The 17,253-nt window shown below is 38.8% G+C and overlaps 1 protein-coding gene and 1 long non-coding RNA gene across 8 annotated transcripts in view; one reads left to right on the top strand and one right to left on the bottom strand.

Moving 5' to 3' along the window:
* Positions 1-17,253, bottom strand: part of LOC103000497 (uncharacterized) — a 137,590-nt gene that overhangs the window by 29,895 nt on the left and 90,442 nt on the right. For both annotated transcript variants that reach the window (XR_450011.3, XR_009007780.1), the window contains exons 6-7: positions 7,670-7,787; positions 1,392-1,454 (exon numbers count right to left, since the gene is read on the bottom strand). This is a non-coding gene — a long non-coding RNA (uncharacterized LOC103000497). The remainder of the gene's footprint in view (positions 1-1,391; positions 1,455-7,669; positions 7,788-17,253) is intronic.
* SLC12A1 (solute carrier family 12 member 1) overlaps positions 1-17,253 on the top strand; it is a 93,173-nt gene that overhangs the window by 13,581 nt on the left and 62,339 nt on the right. For 2 of the 6 annotated variants that reach the window (XM_057544652.1, XM_057544653.1), the window contains exons 4-9: positions 4,001-4,096; positions 4,631-4,726; positions 6,507-6,646; positions 7,700-7,810; positions 9,690-9,801; positions 11,757-11,884. In XM_057544652.1, the coding sequence (XP_057400635.1) occupies positions 4,001-4,096; positions 4,631-4,726; positions 6,507-6,646; positions 7,700-7,810; positions 9,690-9,801; positions 11,757-11,884 (683 nt within the window). Of the gene's footprint in view, positions 1-3,366; positions 3,463-4,000; positions 4,097-4,630; positions 4,727-6,506; positions 6,647-7,699; positions 7,811-9,689; positions 9,802-11,756; positions 11,885-17,253 lie in introns of all 6 variants that reach the window. The other 4 variants (XM_057544651.1, XM_057544649.1, XM_007170446.2 and 1 more) reach the window with 3 other exon arrangements.

Here is a 17,253-nt window from a genome sequence, read left to right as displayed (position 1 = left end):
ACCTTTAATCAGATCTTACATTATTCTTCACAGTCAACCCAGTTTCATGTTTATTGCAAAATTGTAGAATATGAAGAATTCTATCTTCTGCTAAACTGTTTATTATACTTTCAAACATCAGTATTGTTTTAATAAGGATCTGTTATTTAAGTAGTCAAATCCAACTTCAGAAAAGAGTAGAGCTCTACCTCAATGGGTGTCCAGTGGGTTTTCCTTTGAATGGAGGGTTTTTTTTGTTTTTGTTTTTATTCTGAGAAAATAGACTTTAGTGAGTAGTAGAAACTTGCTATCACCCTTACTCAGTTTTACTGGACTTTGTCACGAACTTAAAGCTGAATGAGTTGATTAAGTCACCATCTGGGTCCAAATTGGGTCCCTTTTACTGGGAAAGAAGACAAACAAGTACAAGCAGTACCCCCTTCTGGCTTTGGGGGTAGCCTGGGGAAGATACCTGAATACACTTTCAAGCTCAGACCCTGGGAAAAAAGCCAGAAGGAAGCTGTAGCCAGGAGTAATGGTAGCTACAGTCCTTGGGTAACCATCTGGGGCTATAAGTTCTGGCTGCCTTGTCCCCAAAAGCAATTGGTAGAATGAGCTGATAATGCCATCTAGTTGTTCTCTGTCTTGACCACCTTGGCTGGGGCATGATGGTATCCAATAAACTTAAACATCAAGCAAGGAAGAAGGGCATGAAAAGCAAGTATGACCTGAAGCAAGTCATTTATATTTGGTGCGTTTCACTGTCTCATCTGAAAATTAGGGAGCTGGATTAATTGTTTCCCAAACAATTCTTTGAAGATAAAGCTAAAGAACCTTGCTGAACAGGCAGACACAGATTGAGATTGGCTGAGGGTAGCTCAACAATAATCTTCAGACTGTGGGGTGCATAAGAATTACCTGGGAAGATAGTTACAAAACTGCAGGATCCTGGGATTCACTTGGACAGATCCAAAGTCAGTAAGTCTGGGCATTTTTAATAAGCACCCCAGGCATTTCCTGAAGCAGTTGGTTCAAGGACTGAAGTTTGAGAAAACTATGAACTGAATGTTTTCTAAGCTGCTTTTTGCCCTGGGATTTTATGTTTGATTGTGAGAGGGAAGCAAATCCCTTGCTGTTTAAATGCATGCAACTTTGTTCCAGGATTTTAAATGGTTTACAGAAATATATATGATGCCAAAGGATAAATTAAGAATTGTTTGGAAAATAAAGGCAAAGGGAATATAAGGGGTAGGGAAATAATAAAAGTCAGAGTAGGTTTAATGTCGTGAAATGCAAACTATTTGGTTCTCTACTGTTGCTGGGGTGAGCTAAACATTTGGTATCAAACTTCCTCAAAATAAAGTCAAGAGTTAAAATGAAGTGCAAAAAAAAAAAAAAAAAAAAGAAGTCACCTTTACTGGCACACAGACTTGAAACTGCACAGTGATGTAGAGGCGATGCTCACCACAGGATCCCTGCAAAAGATACAAAGAATTTAGTGCAAGCATTTCTTACGACACCAAATGTTTAGGAATCTATAGGGGCCAAACCAATACAGTGTAAGTTTGCACCTCATACCCATGGTTAGCCTCTTCCTACTGCACTTTAACTGTAAAATAGCCTAGAAACTTCTGCTAGAGCCAGGATATAACTGGAGGCATCAAAAGAGCCAGCTTCCAATACCTCATTCCCATTTCTGTCCTTAACTTCCTTCCACTTCCCCTTGTTCTAGGGCATGGTCAGAGAGATCACAGCCTCTCTTGGCTAACTGCCCTTCTTATCATCCTTGGAACAAGCGAGGCTATCAACAACAATTATGAAGCATTCACTTTATGTCAAGGAACACACCAAACAGACCTAGGCAAGCACATTCTGGCTGGAGCCAGGGTGACTTCAGTGCCTACAAGTTCTCCCTGAATTTGAGGTTGATCTCCCCTGAGGAGGGTAATGTAGGGGAGGAAAAACTGTTTTCCCTCTACTCATCTTAGGCTCATTGGCTAGGGCCCTGTAAAGTAGACTGACAACATACAGATTAACAAGAGAAAAACAATCAGAAGTTTATTAACATGTGCATCGTGCATGTACATGGGAATCTTCAGCACTGAGTAACTCAAAGGGGTGGTTAGAACTTGGGCTTATACAAGCATCTTAACAGAACAACACATTTTTAGAGAAGTAACAAGACAAAGGAAAAGACTGAGTTTCTAGAGTGGCACATTGTGGGAAGGCAAATACATGGGGGAACTAATGGAAGATAAGGGCTAGTTAGTAAAGTCTATGTAATTTCCTCTAGTACCATCTCCAGCTGTCTCCAGTCTCTAGCTGATTAACTGTCCCCCGTATAGAGGAAAGAGAAGACACCATTACAAATTTATGTCCTGCCTTTAGGCAAATAAGAGGTATCTTCTTCTTTTCAACTGTCTTTAGCTCAAAATAATCCTTATGCTAAAGCGGCAAATTTTGGGACAGCATATTCTGCTACCCTTCAGTGTCCTCCTAGCTGTGTATTTCCTGAAACTGAAAGCAGCCTTGCCTTCCTCCGAATTCTGGTCTACTTTCTCCCTCTCATAATAAATGATTCTGAACCATAAGATCCTTGAGGGCAGCTTTTTTCATTTTTATTTTTCCTTGCATTTCACATACCGCCTAGCACAGCTGGATATATAGTTGGCTTCTAATAAACAACAGCTGTTATGACTATTGTGGATTTGATCAAAAAGCAATGCCATTGATTATGTACTGTGTTCTATGCACTATGCTACTTTACTTTACACATGCATTCTGTCTTTATACATGCCACTACTTTCTTTATACACGGCCACTTTACACGCACATTCTTTCTAATTTCATTGTCATTTTTGGCTCAGAAAATAGGTAACTTGCCAGAGTTCACATAGCCAGTAAGTAAATGCAGTTTGATTTGATTCTTTCTACTTTACTCATCTGCCAGATGAACAATTTTCTATACTATATGTAATTTTCCACTCCTACACAATCAAATATACATAAAAAGATAGTTCCCTGGAAGGATGAACATCTACACTCTAGTAATATTAACAGCTTGGGATTGTTCAGACCAATTATTATGTTTATGGGTGTCTGGAACTTCATAAATAGTGAGGTTCATGTTGAATTTTGACCAGCCATCGTTGTTCGGTTCTGTGAAACTTTGCACTGCACATCTTAGGTCTTGAGTTTCTTGGATCTGTGCTACTTCAGGCAGAAAACTTCAATGCTAGGCATTTACTCTGTGGTGATTTCCAGACCAACTTGTTAAACTCAGATATGGTCCTTTGGTGATTACTCTAGACGTGCTGGCTTTTATGTAAATGATCTAATGGGTTATTCCACCATTTAATTGCCTTTATTTTTCCTCTCTCAACTGAGGTCTTGGTGTGATTATCATCGGCTTAGCCGTGACAGTGACTGCTATCACTGGTTTATCCACCTCTGCTATTGCTACAAATGGATATGTCAGAGGAGGTAATTAAACCTGTGACCCGCATGATCATTTGTAAGGTAAAGGCAACACAGGCTCAAATAGCTCACCACTGACCTTTCTGGAGTGTTTTCAAAGGTAATCCAAGTTGGTTCCTTTTTTTTCCCCCCCTGCCAGGCAAAAAGAGACGCAAGAAAAATGGAGAAGGATTTAACCTTTGTCAAACCTCCAACTTTCTCATTCAGGTTCCTCTCCAGCAAGAGAGAAGGTCAAATGTTATGTTTTCTCTTTTCGCAGCCAGGGTAGTTTCTCTCCCAGGACACCAGCGTAAGTCAACTTTTCCTTTCCAGGGCTGCATTTTAGATTGTGTTTGCTTTTGGAAACCATCCTTCATCATAACGAGCAGTTTTCCAACTTGGTCTTTACGCCAGGCAAACCCGTTTCTCCTTAGCACGAAGGAACTCCATTGGGGCCCAAGGCTTGGATGTGAACACTTAAATTCAAAGCAGTATAGTTTGCAGCAATAGGGAATCCAAGGAAGAAAAGTAAAATGTAATATCTTCTGTCTTTCATTGCTAACAGGTCTTGGAGTTATCATAATTCTTCTTTCCACCATGGTAACTTCTATTACTGGGTTGTCAACTTCTGCAATAGCAACTAACGGGTTTGTTCGTGGAGGTAAAATTTCTAAGATATCTAAATGCTCTCATCACTTCCTACGGGTAGGCAAAAACTTTTTATTATACTTCTTTTTGGTGGGAACAAGAAAGTAGCCCAACGTTCCTGAAGCCTGGCTAACTATGTGGATGAGCTGGACACAGAAGGAAACACAAGGTACTGTGTGTATAGTCCTGGTCTACTCTCGTCAGCTATGGTCTCTTTTCTAATGGTCCTCTCTGGCACGTTGCAGGTCATGATTTCCAGATGCTCAAATTCCTTGGGTAAATGCTTTATTTTTCAGGCTACTGCACACCTCTTGCTGGTGTTTCTTGGAAAATGACTTCTCGACACAGCTTCAGTTTTAAAGTTTAGTACATTTCAGGTGCTTCCTAGACCTTCCTAGACCTAGATGGAATGGGATCTTTTAGAACGTTTCAGGTTTTTCATAGGGAGACTGTTCCTTCCTTGACAAGATTCAGACTGCTGCCTCCTGAAGTACTGGTGACTTCTTGAAGTACTGGAGCCAAACACCTTTCTTGGGGGATTTTTCAGGTCTTGGAGTCATCATCATTGGCCTGAGTGTGGTAGTGACAACACTCACAGGTATTTCTATGTCCGCTATTTGCACAAATGGAGTAGTAAGAGGAGGTAAGCCAATTCATGTACTTATGGCTATAAGCTTTGATTATGCAGTAATGTCTAGAGTTGGTTTAATGTTGGAAGTAAAATTTGTACATTGATACTTAGTCCCCAGAAGCCCTAAAACAAAACAAAATAATCCAAAATTTAAATAGCAAGGCATGATTCTTTTCAACTAAAATTAAGAGATCTCCAGAAAAGATTTTTTTGGCCCACTTCCTGTGATTAAACATGTTTATGAAGTAGAGAATGACCAGGTGTCCAGAAAGAAAGCATAGAGTATTAGAGTGAAATAAACGGTTTCTTTGTGCCTTGGACGGACCCCACTGGCTCTCTCTCAGGGCCCCTCAGAAGGGGTCTTCTCCAGCACCCCAGCTGACACTGCTGACTCTTCCTACTCAGTGAGCCTTCAGAGTTCACCCCAGCACTATGCTCCTAATGGCCAATAAGCTTGAGAAGATTCTTAAAAAGAAAATACAAACAAATAAAACAAAGAGTTACTTTCAAATCATCCAGGAACAAGTGGGCCTGGGCAGAGAATGAGAGGTTGAAGTTTGTCTCATTGTTCTTCTAGCTTCCTTTCTTCCCCCTCCAATTCTGTTTTGGCTCCTGGGGTCTCTACTTGGGCACCTTATCCAGATCTCCCTACCCAGGGCCTTCTAAAACACCATCCTACCTACAAAACTGCTCCTCTCACAGCTCCTGCCTGTCTCTCATTTTGACCAAGCCTAGTAACTTGCTGCTAACTGATTTAATGTAATCAGGACAAAGAAAGTAATGGGGATTTGCCCCACCCAAATAAAAGTTTACATTTTTAGAGAGGATGCTGTCGTCTTAACCCAAAGGAGTTACTATAGTGGAGGAAACAGTGAAAACTTTTCAGTGAAAGATAATTTTGGTTGTAGATATGTGTGTTCAGTGTCATTCCTTTACCAATTCTGTCTACTTCTAAGGCTAGCTCAGTGTAGGAAGTCATTGATTCACTATGGTCCGTGATAACATCTAGTTAGTTATCTAGGCCTTTCAACATCTAGTCATTTTAACCTTCAGTAACATGCTCTCAGAACTCCTGAGGTAGTTAACTATTCTGGCTCAGTCTTTCCCGTGCCCAGAAGTATACAGCCATGAGCAGAACCTTCTTTTCAAGGTCCAAGGGAGAAACAATCGTTCCAGGCCCTCCCTACCGTAATTCCCATTTGCCACACCCATACACATATGGGTATTTGGCAATAACCATGCCTTCTTGAGCTAAAAACATCAAAACTAAGTCTGATTTATAGAGCGGATAATCCATAGCACTTTACAGGTACCTTTTTAATGTAATAAATGTGTACCAGAAATTATACCAGAAAGGAAGTTAGAACGACAATGATAAACTTTATCCACTTCATTTTCTGCCTGGGCCTGCCTGTTCCTGGAAATTTCAGATATGAAATTTTACTTCAGTTACATTATTAATTTGAACTCTTCAATGAAGTTTTTTAAAAGACAAAGAATTTGTGGGGTAAAGTTTGCTGTATTCTTATTAGTAGCATTTGTGTATTATAGGTTTCAATAAATTGGATTTTATTTAGTCAGATTAGTTCTATTGTAGATTATATACAGAACATAAGGCAGGGCTAAGTTATTCATTACAGTGAACAAGATTTCTAAAATTACTAGGATTTATAATATTTTTATTAGAATAATTAGTATTTTAAATGTTCTCAGACATTCAAAATTATTTGGTCATATAAACTAAATCCTCTAAAAGTTCCTCAATGTAAAGCATGTTCATTTCTTGTTTCAGGTGGGGCCTACTACCTTATTTCCAGAAGCTTAGGGCCCGAGTTTGGTGGGTCTATAGGCTTGATCTTTGCTTTTGCCAATGCAGTGGCTGTTGCTATGTATGTGGTGGGATTTGCTGAGACTGTGGTAGATCTTCTTAAGGTAATTAAAAACTTTTCTTTTCTTCAGCCAAGCAAGATAATTTGGTTTATTTTGCTTTTTCAGGGCACTAGGGGATATCATTATAGCAAGATGAGAGGAAACAGATTTATTCTGCAGAATGTGGAAGCTGAATATAGTTGAAGGAGCCCTAGGCTTGGCATCAGAACTGGCTCAGAGTCCTGGCTCTCACACTTACCAGCTGAGAGATTTTGGACCAGTCCCTCTGTTCATCTGAACCTTGTTTTTCAAATCTATAGTATGGGCTAATAATATTGTTTATGTCTTTCACAGAAATGTGGTACAGATCAAATGAAATCATGTATATGAAATACAGTGTAAAATATGAAAGAAAAGATAATGGGAATTATTGTCAGCAGCAATATTACTATTATGGTTATAGATTTCCAAAGGGAAAAAAAGTTCAAACATTAGAAGAACTCACTGCAGGAAACTGGGCCTTTTTTAGTTTAGGTGCCCCATCTGGATGGTATATATGTGAACACATTAACTAGCTAGAATATGAGCTAACTTCTGGTCCTCCTTTCATGGTAGTGATGGCAGACACTGAATTCAACTGGTACCTCTATTTGAAAATTAGATGGAATAAATGAGTGGATTATATAGTTCATAGTTTGTTCTTTAATCGAGTAGCACTTATTTTTTTTTGATATTCACATTGGAAACCACTCATTTTTATTCTTCTAAGATTCCCCTTGACACATAAAAATAACTAGTCATTCTTCTGAAACAAAACATGATATCTGTATGTACCCATAATTTTACTTAGTGTTACAGTAGATTTAAAAGCTGTGCCTAGAATGAATCCCTAAAATTTGTAACTCCTAACCTTGGCTATCAAAGGCCTATTATTACAGGAAAAAATAATATTAGACTCTTTATCTTCTCCAATTTATGAGCATTTCATTTTTCCATTATCCTGTGTAGCCCCAGACATTAGTGCATGGTATCTCTTCTTACTGTTAAATTCTACAATAAGACATATAGGCAAAAAAAGCTTCTAACCATTTTAGTGATTTTTTTTTTTTGTTCCAGGAGAGTAATTCGATGATGGTGGATCCAACCAATGACATCCGGATAATAGGCTCCATCACAGTGGTGATTCTTTTGGGAATTTCAGTAGCTGGAATGGAATGGGAAGCAAAGGTGAATTTCTCAAGATGATATTACCAACAACTGCTAGTCAGCTTCCCGAACAAATTGCAGGAATAGAAGGAACTCCATATTCAAAAAGAATTGCTATTATTACTTTCTATGATAAAAGGAGCCAGGTCAGTGCTTGGTGGAACACCAAGCCCTCAAAGCACGAAGTCCAGGCAGTCGTAACTCACAGCTCATGTGATCAGGCCTGTGCTTTGTCCTTTATGCTATAGTCACAGTAACACAGCCAACAAGATTACTGCCATCTTCACACCCTGGTATCCCCTTCCAAGCTGGCTGTGAGTGCTGAAGCCCACAAGAAATGGCAAGTGTGTTGGGAGAAAATAACAGGCAGAAACTATCATTCCCCTCTGAAATCCAGTACTCCAGCAGCAAATTTGATGGCATCAGAAGCCCTGGAACTAGAGAATATCTGGATTTAACTATTAGTAAATCAGTTAGTAAATTTCTGAATGATGGAGAGCATGTCTTTTGCTTGCTTTGTAACTCTCTACAGTGACTAGTACAATTGAAACTCCTATGTTCCTATGTGCCTGGAGGTGCAGTAACTAGACATCAAGTGGTCACCAGAAATGGAAAGATAGCAAAAGCCTCCCACTTGCATAAGGCAATAGGAAACATTCCCACCTGGCATTTATTTCCAGATTATGTATTCATACATTAAACAAAAATTGACAAAGTGCTTATCATGTGCTGGGCATTCTGCTAGGCACCATATGTTCAGTTGTGACCCACACAGGCACAATCCCTGCCATAGTTGAGCATATGGTCTACGGGGAGCTGAGTAATAAACAAGCACATAAACAAGTAAATATGGAATGGTAAATTGTGAAAGTGCTATAAAGTAAATAAACAGGGCACTGAGATAGAACATAACGGGGGAACATACGTTAGATTATTCCCCCAGGGAGGCAATGTAGTTTCATGACAGTAGAAGGTAGAATTTAGAGCTCCAGCTCTGTAGTTAGAGTGGAGTTGAACCTGGTTTATGTCTATATGACCTTTAGTAAATTACTTCACCTCTCTGTTTCTCAGTTTCTTTATCTTTAAAATGATGATAGCAGTATTACCTACTTCATACAGTTGTGGGTGGTATTATTTACCTGAAAGAATATTGGTAAAGTTAGATGTGCATCTGTTGTATTGTAAGCCCTCTGTGAACATTAGCTGTTATTGTTTAGATTCAGTGATCAAGAAAGGCCTCTCTGAGGAGGTAACTAATACATAATGGATGAAAGGAAAGATACAGTTTTGCAAAGTACAGGGAAAAGTGTGTTTCCATCAGAGGGAACAGGATATGGGAATGCCAAGCCAGTAACCTCTATGAAATGTCAGATGGACTAAACAACAGTGATTTGGCTGGTCAACCTTGCAGACCGCTTATGCTGGGCACACACTGGTATGGTAGCCCAACGTCAAGTGCACTAGGCATCATGGGAATTCTATGCATCATTCTGTGTTCTCATACTCCTTCTGCAGTTATTACTGGGAAGGGGAGGAGTCCATAGGTGCTCTGCCTAGGAAAGAAACCAACTCTATCAGTGTTCAGTCTTTTGGCTCCATTTATATTCTTAGGAACACTGCACTAAGTTACCCACTTAGTACTTGAAATGCTCTTGAAATGTCACCTTCAAGTGCCCAAGCACATGCACCCATTGAAAGTGTAACATCTATACTCAGGCCAAATAAGGCTCATTAAGATGCCGTTTTATGAGAACATAACTTATTACCTACTTTGGATAGTAGAATCTTAACTGGAATTATTAGATAGGGTCTTTCTTCAGTGGGCACTTATAACTTTTATAATTATGTAAAAAGTCATTGAATAAATCTAATTTGACCTCCTGTTACTTTGTCATTCCAGGCTCAAGTGATTCTTCTGATCATTCTCCTCATTGCTATTGTAAACTTCTTCATTGGAACTGTCATTCCATCCAACAACGACAAAAAGTCCAGAGGTTTCTTTAATTACCAAGGTACATACGACAAATAACTTGCTCTGCAATAAATGATTCTCCATTGCCTGCCCCCATCACCATCCCCATGATTCCTACCCCAGCCATTGGAATCCCAGTGTGATCCAGGGAAGAGCCTGGGGTTGGAGTCAGGAGAACCAGAGTGAGTCTCAATCCTGCTGCAAACTGCCATGATTGCTTCTCAGATTTTCCTGCCAGGGTGGGGGTGATGATAACAACTTCCTAAAGGGATTTTGAAAAGCAAGTAAGATAGCAGATGTTAAAGTGCTTTGAAAACCTTAAAGTTCTGGACACATTGTTGTCTCTGTCAAATAGTAGAAGTGGAGTGCGTGTACAAGAAAGAGAGCATAGCTCAGACAATGTGTCCAACCACTGAGAGCACTGAAGTCAAACACAGTCATTTTTTTCTTCCTGCTAGAATTTTGTCCCTTGCTTTCTTATAGCGTTACCTAGTTGAGCATCACTGTCAGGTTTTCAAGCATAAAAGATTGTAGATATAGCATCTGTGATAATGGCATGGCACTGGGCATAAATTTTGACTTCTCTCTTCTATTCTACTCTGCCTATCCACTCTTTCCTATCTTTCCACTCTAGCTTACTCAAGAAACCACTGCTGAGGGTTTTTTACATTTCCCTTCATTATTTACTCAGTTGTCAGTATTTGTTCCCTTTTTATATCACATCACTTCTTTCTTCCTGATTCTTTTTCTTTGTAGAATTGTCTTGTTTGCTTTGCAAATCCTTTTCCTTTTGATTCTTTTCCCTTTTTCCAGCTCCTGCTGTAATTTTTATGTTTTAAATTTTTTCCTTATTTTTGCATCATCCTAGATTCTTTTGTTCATATTTTTCTTCCTTCCTTTTCTTTCTTTGTTTTTCTTTCTGTTTTTCTTCTACATTGTTCCTTTTCTATATTTTAATTTTTTTCTTTTTTAAAAAATTAATTATTTTTTGGCTGCATTGGGTCATTGTTGCTGCATGCGGGCTTTCTCTAGTTGCAGCAAGCAGGAGCTACTCTTCATTGCAGTGCGCAGGCTTATCACTGTGGTGGCTTCTCTTGTTGCTGAGCACAGGCCCTAGAGCGCACGGCCTTCAGTAGTTGCAGCCTGTGGGCTCAGTAGTTGTGGCTCGTGGGCTCTAGAGCACAGGCTCAGTAGTGCTCATGGTGCACAGGCTTAGCTGCTCTGCGGCATGTGGGATCTTCCCAGACCAGGGCTCAAACCCATGTCCTCTGCATTGGCAGGCGGATTCTTAACCACTGTGCCACCAGGGAAGTCCCTGTTTCCTTTTCATTTAAATAATTTGGTGACAACCTGTGGGATATTATTATTTTATGACCAAAGCTCCTCTCTCTCTCTCTTCATATATATATATTATATATAAAGAGAGAATATATATATATAGTCTCCTATACATGAGAATTTGGTATAAGGATCTAAGATCCAACTCTAGAGACAGGGGCAGGGAGGTTAGAACATTAGTAAAAAAAACCGTAAGACAGCCTCACCCACAAGTTTCTCCTATAATTTTTTTTAAAAAGGCATAGAAAAGCAGTGTGCTGATTAAGGTGCATATATATGTGAGAATGTAGCTGTATGTGTGTGGGGCAATGTTGTGTGGTATATTTGTGAGTATGCCAGTAGGGTCATGAGAGAATTTTCCATTTCCTTCTTTACAATCTTCTAGATTCAAAGAAGTTAGACAGCATGGGTCTCTGTTTGCATGAAAATTATTGATTTTTCAGGGTATGTCCTAGAGATCTAAAACCTTCTGACATGTATTTTGACTCTTGGCAAATATTCACATGAGGTTCATCAGGAGTACACCAATATCTTCAAGCTCATTCCATTTAGATTATAGGAACACTTTGCATTTAGGGCTATAAAAGCCAAATGTAACTTTATCTCCTACCTGTGAAGAAAGTCTACATGATAATTTTCTCATTATTTGTGTTGCAGCATCAATATTTGCAGAAAACTTTGGGCCAAGCTTCACAAAAGGTGAAGGCTTCTTCTCTGTCTTTGCCATTTTTTTCCCAGCAGCAACTGGGATTCTTGCTGGTGCCAATATCTCGGGAGATTTGGAGGTATGTTGTTTCCTCTGCTTTGTAATCCTGCGAGGTAATGGTGCACTTGGACAGGACAAGGAGCTACAGACATCAACAGTGACCATGTTTCTCTATAGATTTCAAAACTGTAAGATTTCTGCAAGGTTTCCTATTTATTTAAAACTTCTCACTTTAATGACACATTTTACTGCCAAACTATCCTATTCCAGATAGTTCTTCCAAAAGTCTTATTCAGTGATATCAGAAGGACAGAGTATATTGACAGTGTGTCATATTTCCAACAAAATGAATATAATTCAGTGAAAAAAAATATCAGAACTGGGCTTCCCTGGTGGCACAGTGGTTAAGAATCCTCCTGCCAATGTAGGGGACATGGGTTCGACCCCTGTTCCGGGAGATCCACATGCCACGGAGCAACTAAGCCTGTGCGCCACAACTACTGAGCCTTCGCTCTAGAGCCCATGAGCCACAACTACTGAGCCCACATGCCACAACTACTGAAGCCCATGTGCCTAGAGCCTGTGCTCAGCAACAAGAGAAGCCACCGCAATGAGAAGCCTGCGTGCCGCAATGAAGAGTAGCCCCCGCTCGCTGCAACTAGAGAAAGCCCTCGCACAGTAACAAAGACCCAATGCAGCCAAAAATAAATAAATAAATTTATTTAAAAAATATATCAGAACCACCCTTTCTCTTTTAAACACATAATGAACTGAATATTCAAGAAAAAACAAAACCAAAACCAAATCACTTTATTACTGAATACTTATGTCATTAAATTCAGAGGTACATGCACTCACTTAATAGGTATTTATTTAGCAGTCTACTCATAATATTCTATGTTAAGTAGTGTAAGGAGCATTGTATTAGTTAGGTTATTAGTTTCAATGTTTTATAAAAGGCCAAGAACAGTGACCTAATTAAGACAGAAGTTTGTTTTCCTAGTGCATAAAAATTCAAGGCCATAGGCCATCTACCGGAATAAGAAAGGTCTGCTCCAAAAGGTAGCCCAGAAAACCCAGATGACCTCTCTTGTATTACCATTCCCTTGGGGTTTGCCCTCATCTTCAAGGTCCAAGATGACTGATCACTTCCAAGATCACATTCCAGTCCATAGGAAGGGGGATAAGGAAGTAGAGGGCAAACAATCACTTCTGTTGACATTCCATTGACCGGAATTTAGTCTCTGTGACCTTAACTCGTTGCAAAGAAGACTGGGAAATGTAATCTCTACTTGGACAACTATGTCACCAGATAAAATTTTAGGGGGTTCTAGTATTAAAAGGAGGAAGGTGAAAATGTATATTACAGGACAATAAATAGTCTCTACCACACGTGAAAAAAAGTAGAAGACACAGGTTTTACCTCAATAAGTTTATAATCAACTTTGGAAGACAAGAAATATTTGCAAGAGTCATGAGGAGATAGGTATAAATGAAAACTGAATGCATTGTTCAAGTTCATTATGAAATAAAAATAATGAAGAAATAATTACATTAGGGATGATTTTCTCAACAAAGTAACTTTTGAGCAGGAACTAAAAGCAAAGGCTGGATACTGACAACAGGTCAGAAAATATAAGGGTATTCCAGGCAGAAAAAACAAAAGAACAGACAGGAATGGGAAAACTGTGGGACAGTAAGGAGTCTCGCACGATTCAACTGGAGAAGTCTTGACGGGCTGGGTAACCTTATAAGGTAAGGAGAAAGGCTGTGGAAGGGACCTGAGCGAGAGAGGCTTACCCTCCAATATAATTCCATGAAAGTGGGGACTTTGCCTTTGGATTTGTTCACTGCTATGTCCTTGGAGATAGGAAAGCTTCAGAAAATATTTATTGAGTGAATGAATAAAGGCATTTAGATTTGTTATATTAAGGACTGCAGTGCCATAGTAAATTCTTTTTGTTTTTTTTAACATCTTTATTGGAGTATAATTGCTTTACAATGGTGTGTTAGTTTCTGCTGTATAACAAAGTGAATCAGCTATACATATACATATATCCCCATATCTCCTCTCTCTTTCGTCTCCCTCCCACCCTCCCTATCCCTCCCCTCTAGGTGGTCACAAAGCACCGAGCTGATCTCCCTGTGCTATGCGGCTGCTTCCTACTAGCTATCTATTTTACATTTGGTAGTGTATATATGTCCATGCCTCTCTCACTTTGTCCCAGCTTACCCTTCCCCCTCCCCGTGTCCTCAAGTCCATTCACTACGTCTGCATCTTTATTCTTGTTCTGCCCCTAGGTTCTTCAGAACCATTATTATTATTTTCTTTTTTTAGATTCCATATATATGTGTTAGCTGTATTTGTTTTCCTCTTTCTGACTTAACTTCACTATGTATGACAGACTCTAGGTCCATCCACCTCACTACAAATAACTCAATTTCATTTCTTTTTATGGCTGAGTAATATTCCATTGTATATATGTGCCACATCTTCTTCATCCATTCACCTGTTGATGGACACTTAGGTTGCTTCCATGTCCTGGCTATTGTAAATAGAGCTGCAATGAACATTGTGGTACATGACTCTTTTTGAGTTATGGTTTTCTCAGGGTATATGCCCAGTAGTGGGATTGATGGGTTGTATGGTAGTTCTATTTTTAGTTTTTTAAGGAACCTCCATACTGTTCTCCATAGTGGCTGTATCAGTTTACATTCCCACCAAAAGTGCAAGAGGGTTCCCTTTTCTCCACACACTCTCCAGCAGTTATTGTTTGTAGATTTTTTGATGATGGCATTCTGACTGGTATGAGGTGATACCTCATTGTACCTTTGATTTGCATTTCTCTAATGATTAGTGATGTTTAGCATCCTTTCATGTGTTTGTTGGCAATCTGTATATCGTCTTTGGAGAAATGTCTATTTAGGTCTTCTGCCCATTTTTGGATTGGGTTGTTTGTTTTTTTGATATTGCGCTTCATGAGCTGCTTGTAAATTTTGGAGATCAATCCTTTTTCAGTTGCTTCATTTGCAAATATTTTCTCCCGTTCTGAGGGTTGTCTTTTCATCTTGTTTATGGTTTCCTTTGCTGTGCAAAAGCTTTTAAGTTTCATTAGGTCCCATTTGTTTATTTTTGTTTCTATTTCCATTTCTCTAGGAGGTGGGTCAAAAAGGATCTTGCTGTGATTTATGTCATAGACTGTTCTGCCTATGTTTTCCTCTAAAAGTTTTATAGTGCCTTGCCTTACATTTAGATCTTTAATCCATTTTGAGTTTATTTTTGTGTATGGTGTTAGGGAGTGTTCTACTTTCATTCTTTTCCATGTAGCTGTCCAGTTTTCCCAGCACCACTTATTGAAGAGGCTGTCTTTTCTCCATTGTATACTCTTGCCTCCTTTATCAAAGATAAGGTGACCATATGTGTGTGGGTTTATCTCTGGGCTTTCTATCCTGTTCCATTGATCTATATTTCTGTTTTTGTGCCAGGACCATACTGTCTTGATGACTGTAGCTTTATAAGAGTCTGAAGTCCAGAAGCCTGATTCCTCCAGCTCCATTTCTCTTTCTCAAGACTACTTTGGCTATTCGGGGTCTTGTGGTTTCCATACAAATTGTGAAATTTTTTGTTCTAGTTCTGTGAAGAATGCCATTGGTGGTTTGATAATGATTGCACTGAATCTGTAGATTGCTTTGGGTGGTATAGTCATTTTCACAATGTTGATTCTTCCAATCCAAGAACATGGTATATCTCTCCATCTGTTGGTATCATCTTTAATTTCTTTCATCAGTGTCTTATAGTTTTCTGCATACACGTCTTTTTTCCCCTTAGGTAGGTTTATTCCTAGGTATTTTATTCTTTTTGTTACAGTGTTAAATGGGAGTGTTTCCTTAATTTCTCTTTCAGATTTTTCATCATTAATGTATAGGAATGCAAGAGATTTCTGTGCATTAATTTTGTATCCTGCTACTTTACCAAATTCATTGATTAGCTCTAGTAGTTTTCTGATAGCATCTTTAGGATTCTCTATGTATAGTATCATGTCATCTGCAAACAGTGACAGCTTTACTTCTTCTTTTCTGATTTGGATTCCTTTTATTTCTTTTTCTTCTCTGATTGCTGTGGTTAAATCTTCCAAAACTATGTTGAATAATAGTGGTGAGAGTGGGCAACTTTGTCTTGTTCCTGATCTTAGAGGAAATGGTTTCAGTTTTTCAGCATTGAGAACAATGCTGGCTGTGGGTTTGTCACATATGGCCTTTATTATGTTGAGGTAAACTCCCTCTATGCCTACTTTCTGGAGGGTTTCTATCATAAATGGGTGTTGAATTTTGTCAAAAGCTTTTTCTGCATCTATTGAGATGATCATGTGGTTTTTCTCCTTCACATTGATTGATTTGCATATATTGAAGAATCCTTGCATTCCTGGGATAAACCCCACTTGATCATGGTGTATGATCCTTTTAATGTGCTGTTGGATTCTGTTTGCTAGTATTTTGTTGAGGATTTTTGCATCTATGTTCATCAGTGATATTGGCCTGCAGTTTTCTTTCTTTGCGAAATCTTTGTCTGGTTTTGGTATCAGGGTGATGGTGGCCTCATAGAATGAGCTTGGGAGTGTTCTTCCATCTGCTATATTTTGGAAGAGTTTGAGAAGGATAGGTGTTAGTTCTTCTCTAAATGTTTGATAGAATTCACCTGTGAAGCCATCTGGTCCTGGGCTTTTGTTTGTTGGAAGATTTTTAATCACAGTCTCAATTTCAGTGGTTGTGATTGGTTTGTTTATGTATTCTACTTCTTCCTGGTTCAGTCTCAGAAGGTGTGGTTTTCTCAGAATTTTTCCATTTCTTCCAGGTTGTCCATTTTATTGACATAGAGTTGCTTGTAGTAATTTCTCATGATCCTCTGTATTACTGCAGTGTCAGTTGTTACTTGTTTTTCATTTCTAATTCTATTGATTTGAGTCTTCTCCCTTTTTTTCTTCATGAGTCTGGCTAATGGTTTATCAATTTTGTTTATCTTCTCAAAGAACCAGCTTTTAGTTTTCTTGATCTTTGCTATCGTTTCCTTCATTTCTTTTTCATTTATTTCTGATCTGATCTTTATGATTTCTTTCCTTCTGCTAACTTTGGGGTTTTTTTGTTCTTCTTTCTCTAATTGCTTTAGGTGTAAGTTTAGGTTGTTTATTTGAGATGTTTCTTGTTTCTTGAGGTAGGATTGTATTAGTATAAACCACTCTTGGAACTGCTTTTGCTGCATCCCATAGGTTTTGGGTCATATCATGTTTTCATTGTCATTTGTGTCTAGGTATTTTTTGATTTCCTCTTTGACTTCTTCAGTGATCTCTTGGTTATTTAGTAGCATATTGTGTAGCCTCCATGTGTTTGTATTTTTTACAGATTTTTTCCTGTAATTGATATCTAGTCTCAGAGCGTTGCGGTCGGAAAAGA

Source organism: Balaenoptera acutorostrata, chromosome 3, assembly GCF_949987535.1.
Source record: "Balaenoptera acutorostrata chromosome 3, mBalAcu1.1, whole genome shotgun sequence".
NCBI classification, from domain to species: domain Eukaryota; kingdom Metazoa; phylum Chordata; class Mammalia; order Artiodactyla; family Balaenopteridae; genus Balaenoptera; species Balaenoptera acutorostrata.
The sequence above is the reverse complement of the archived record's forward strand: the minus strand, read 5'-3'. Positions and strand labels throughout refer to the sequence as shown.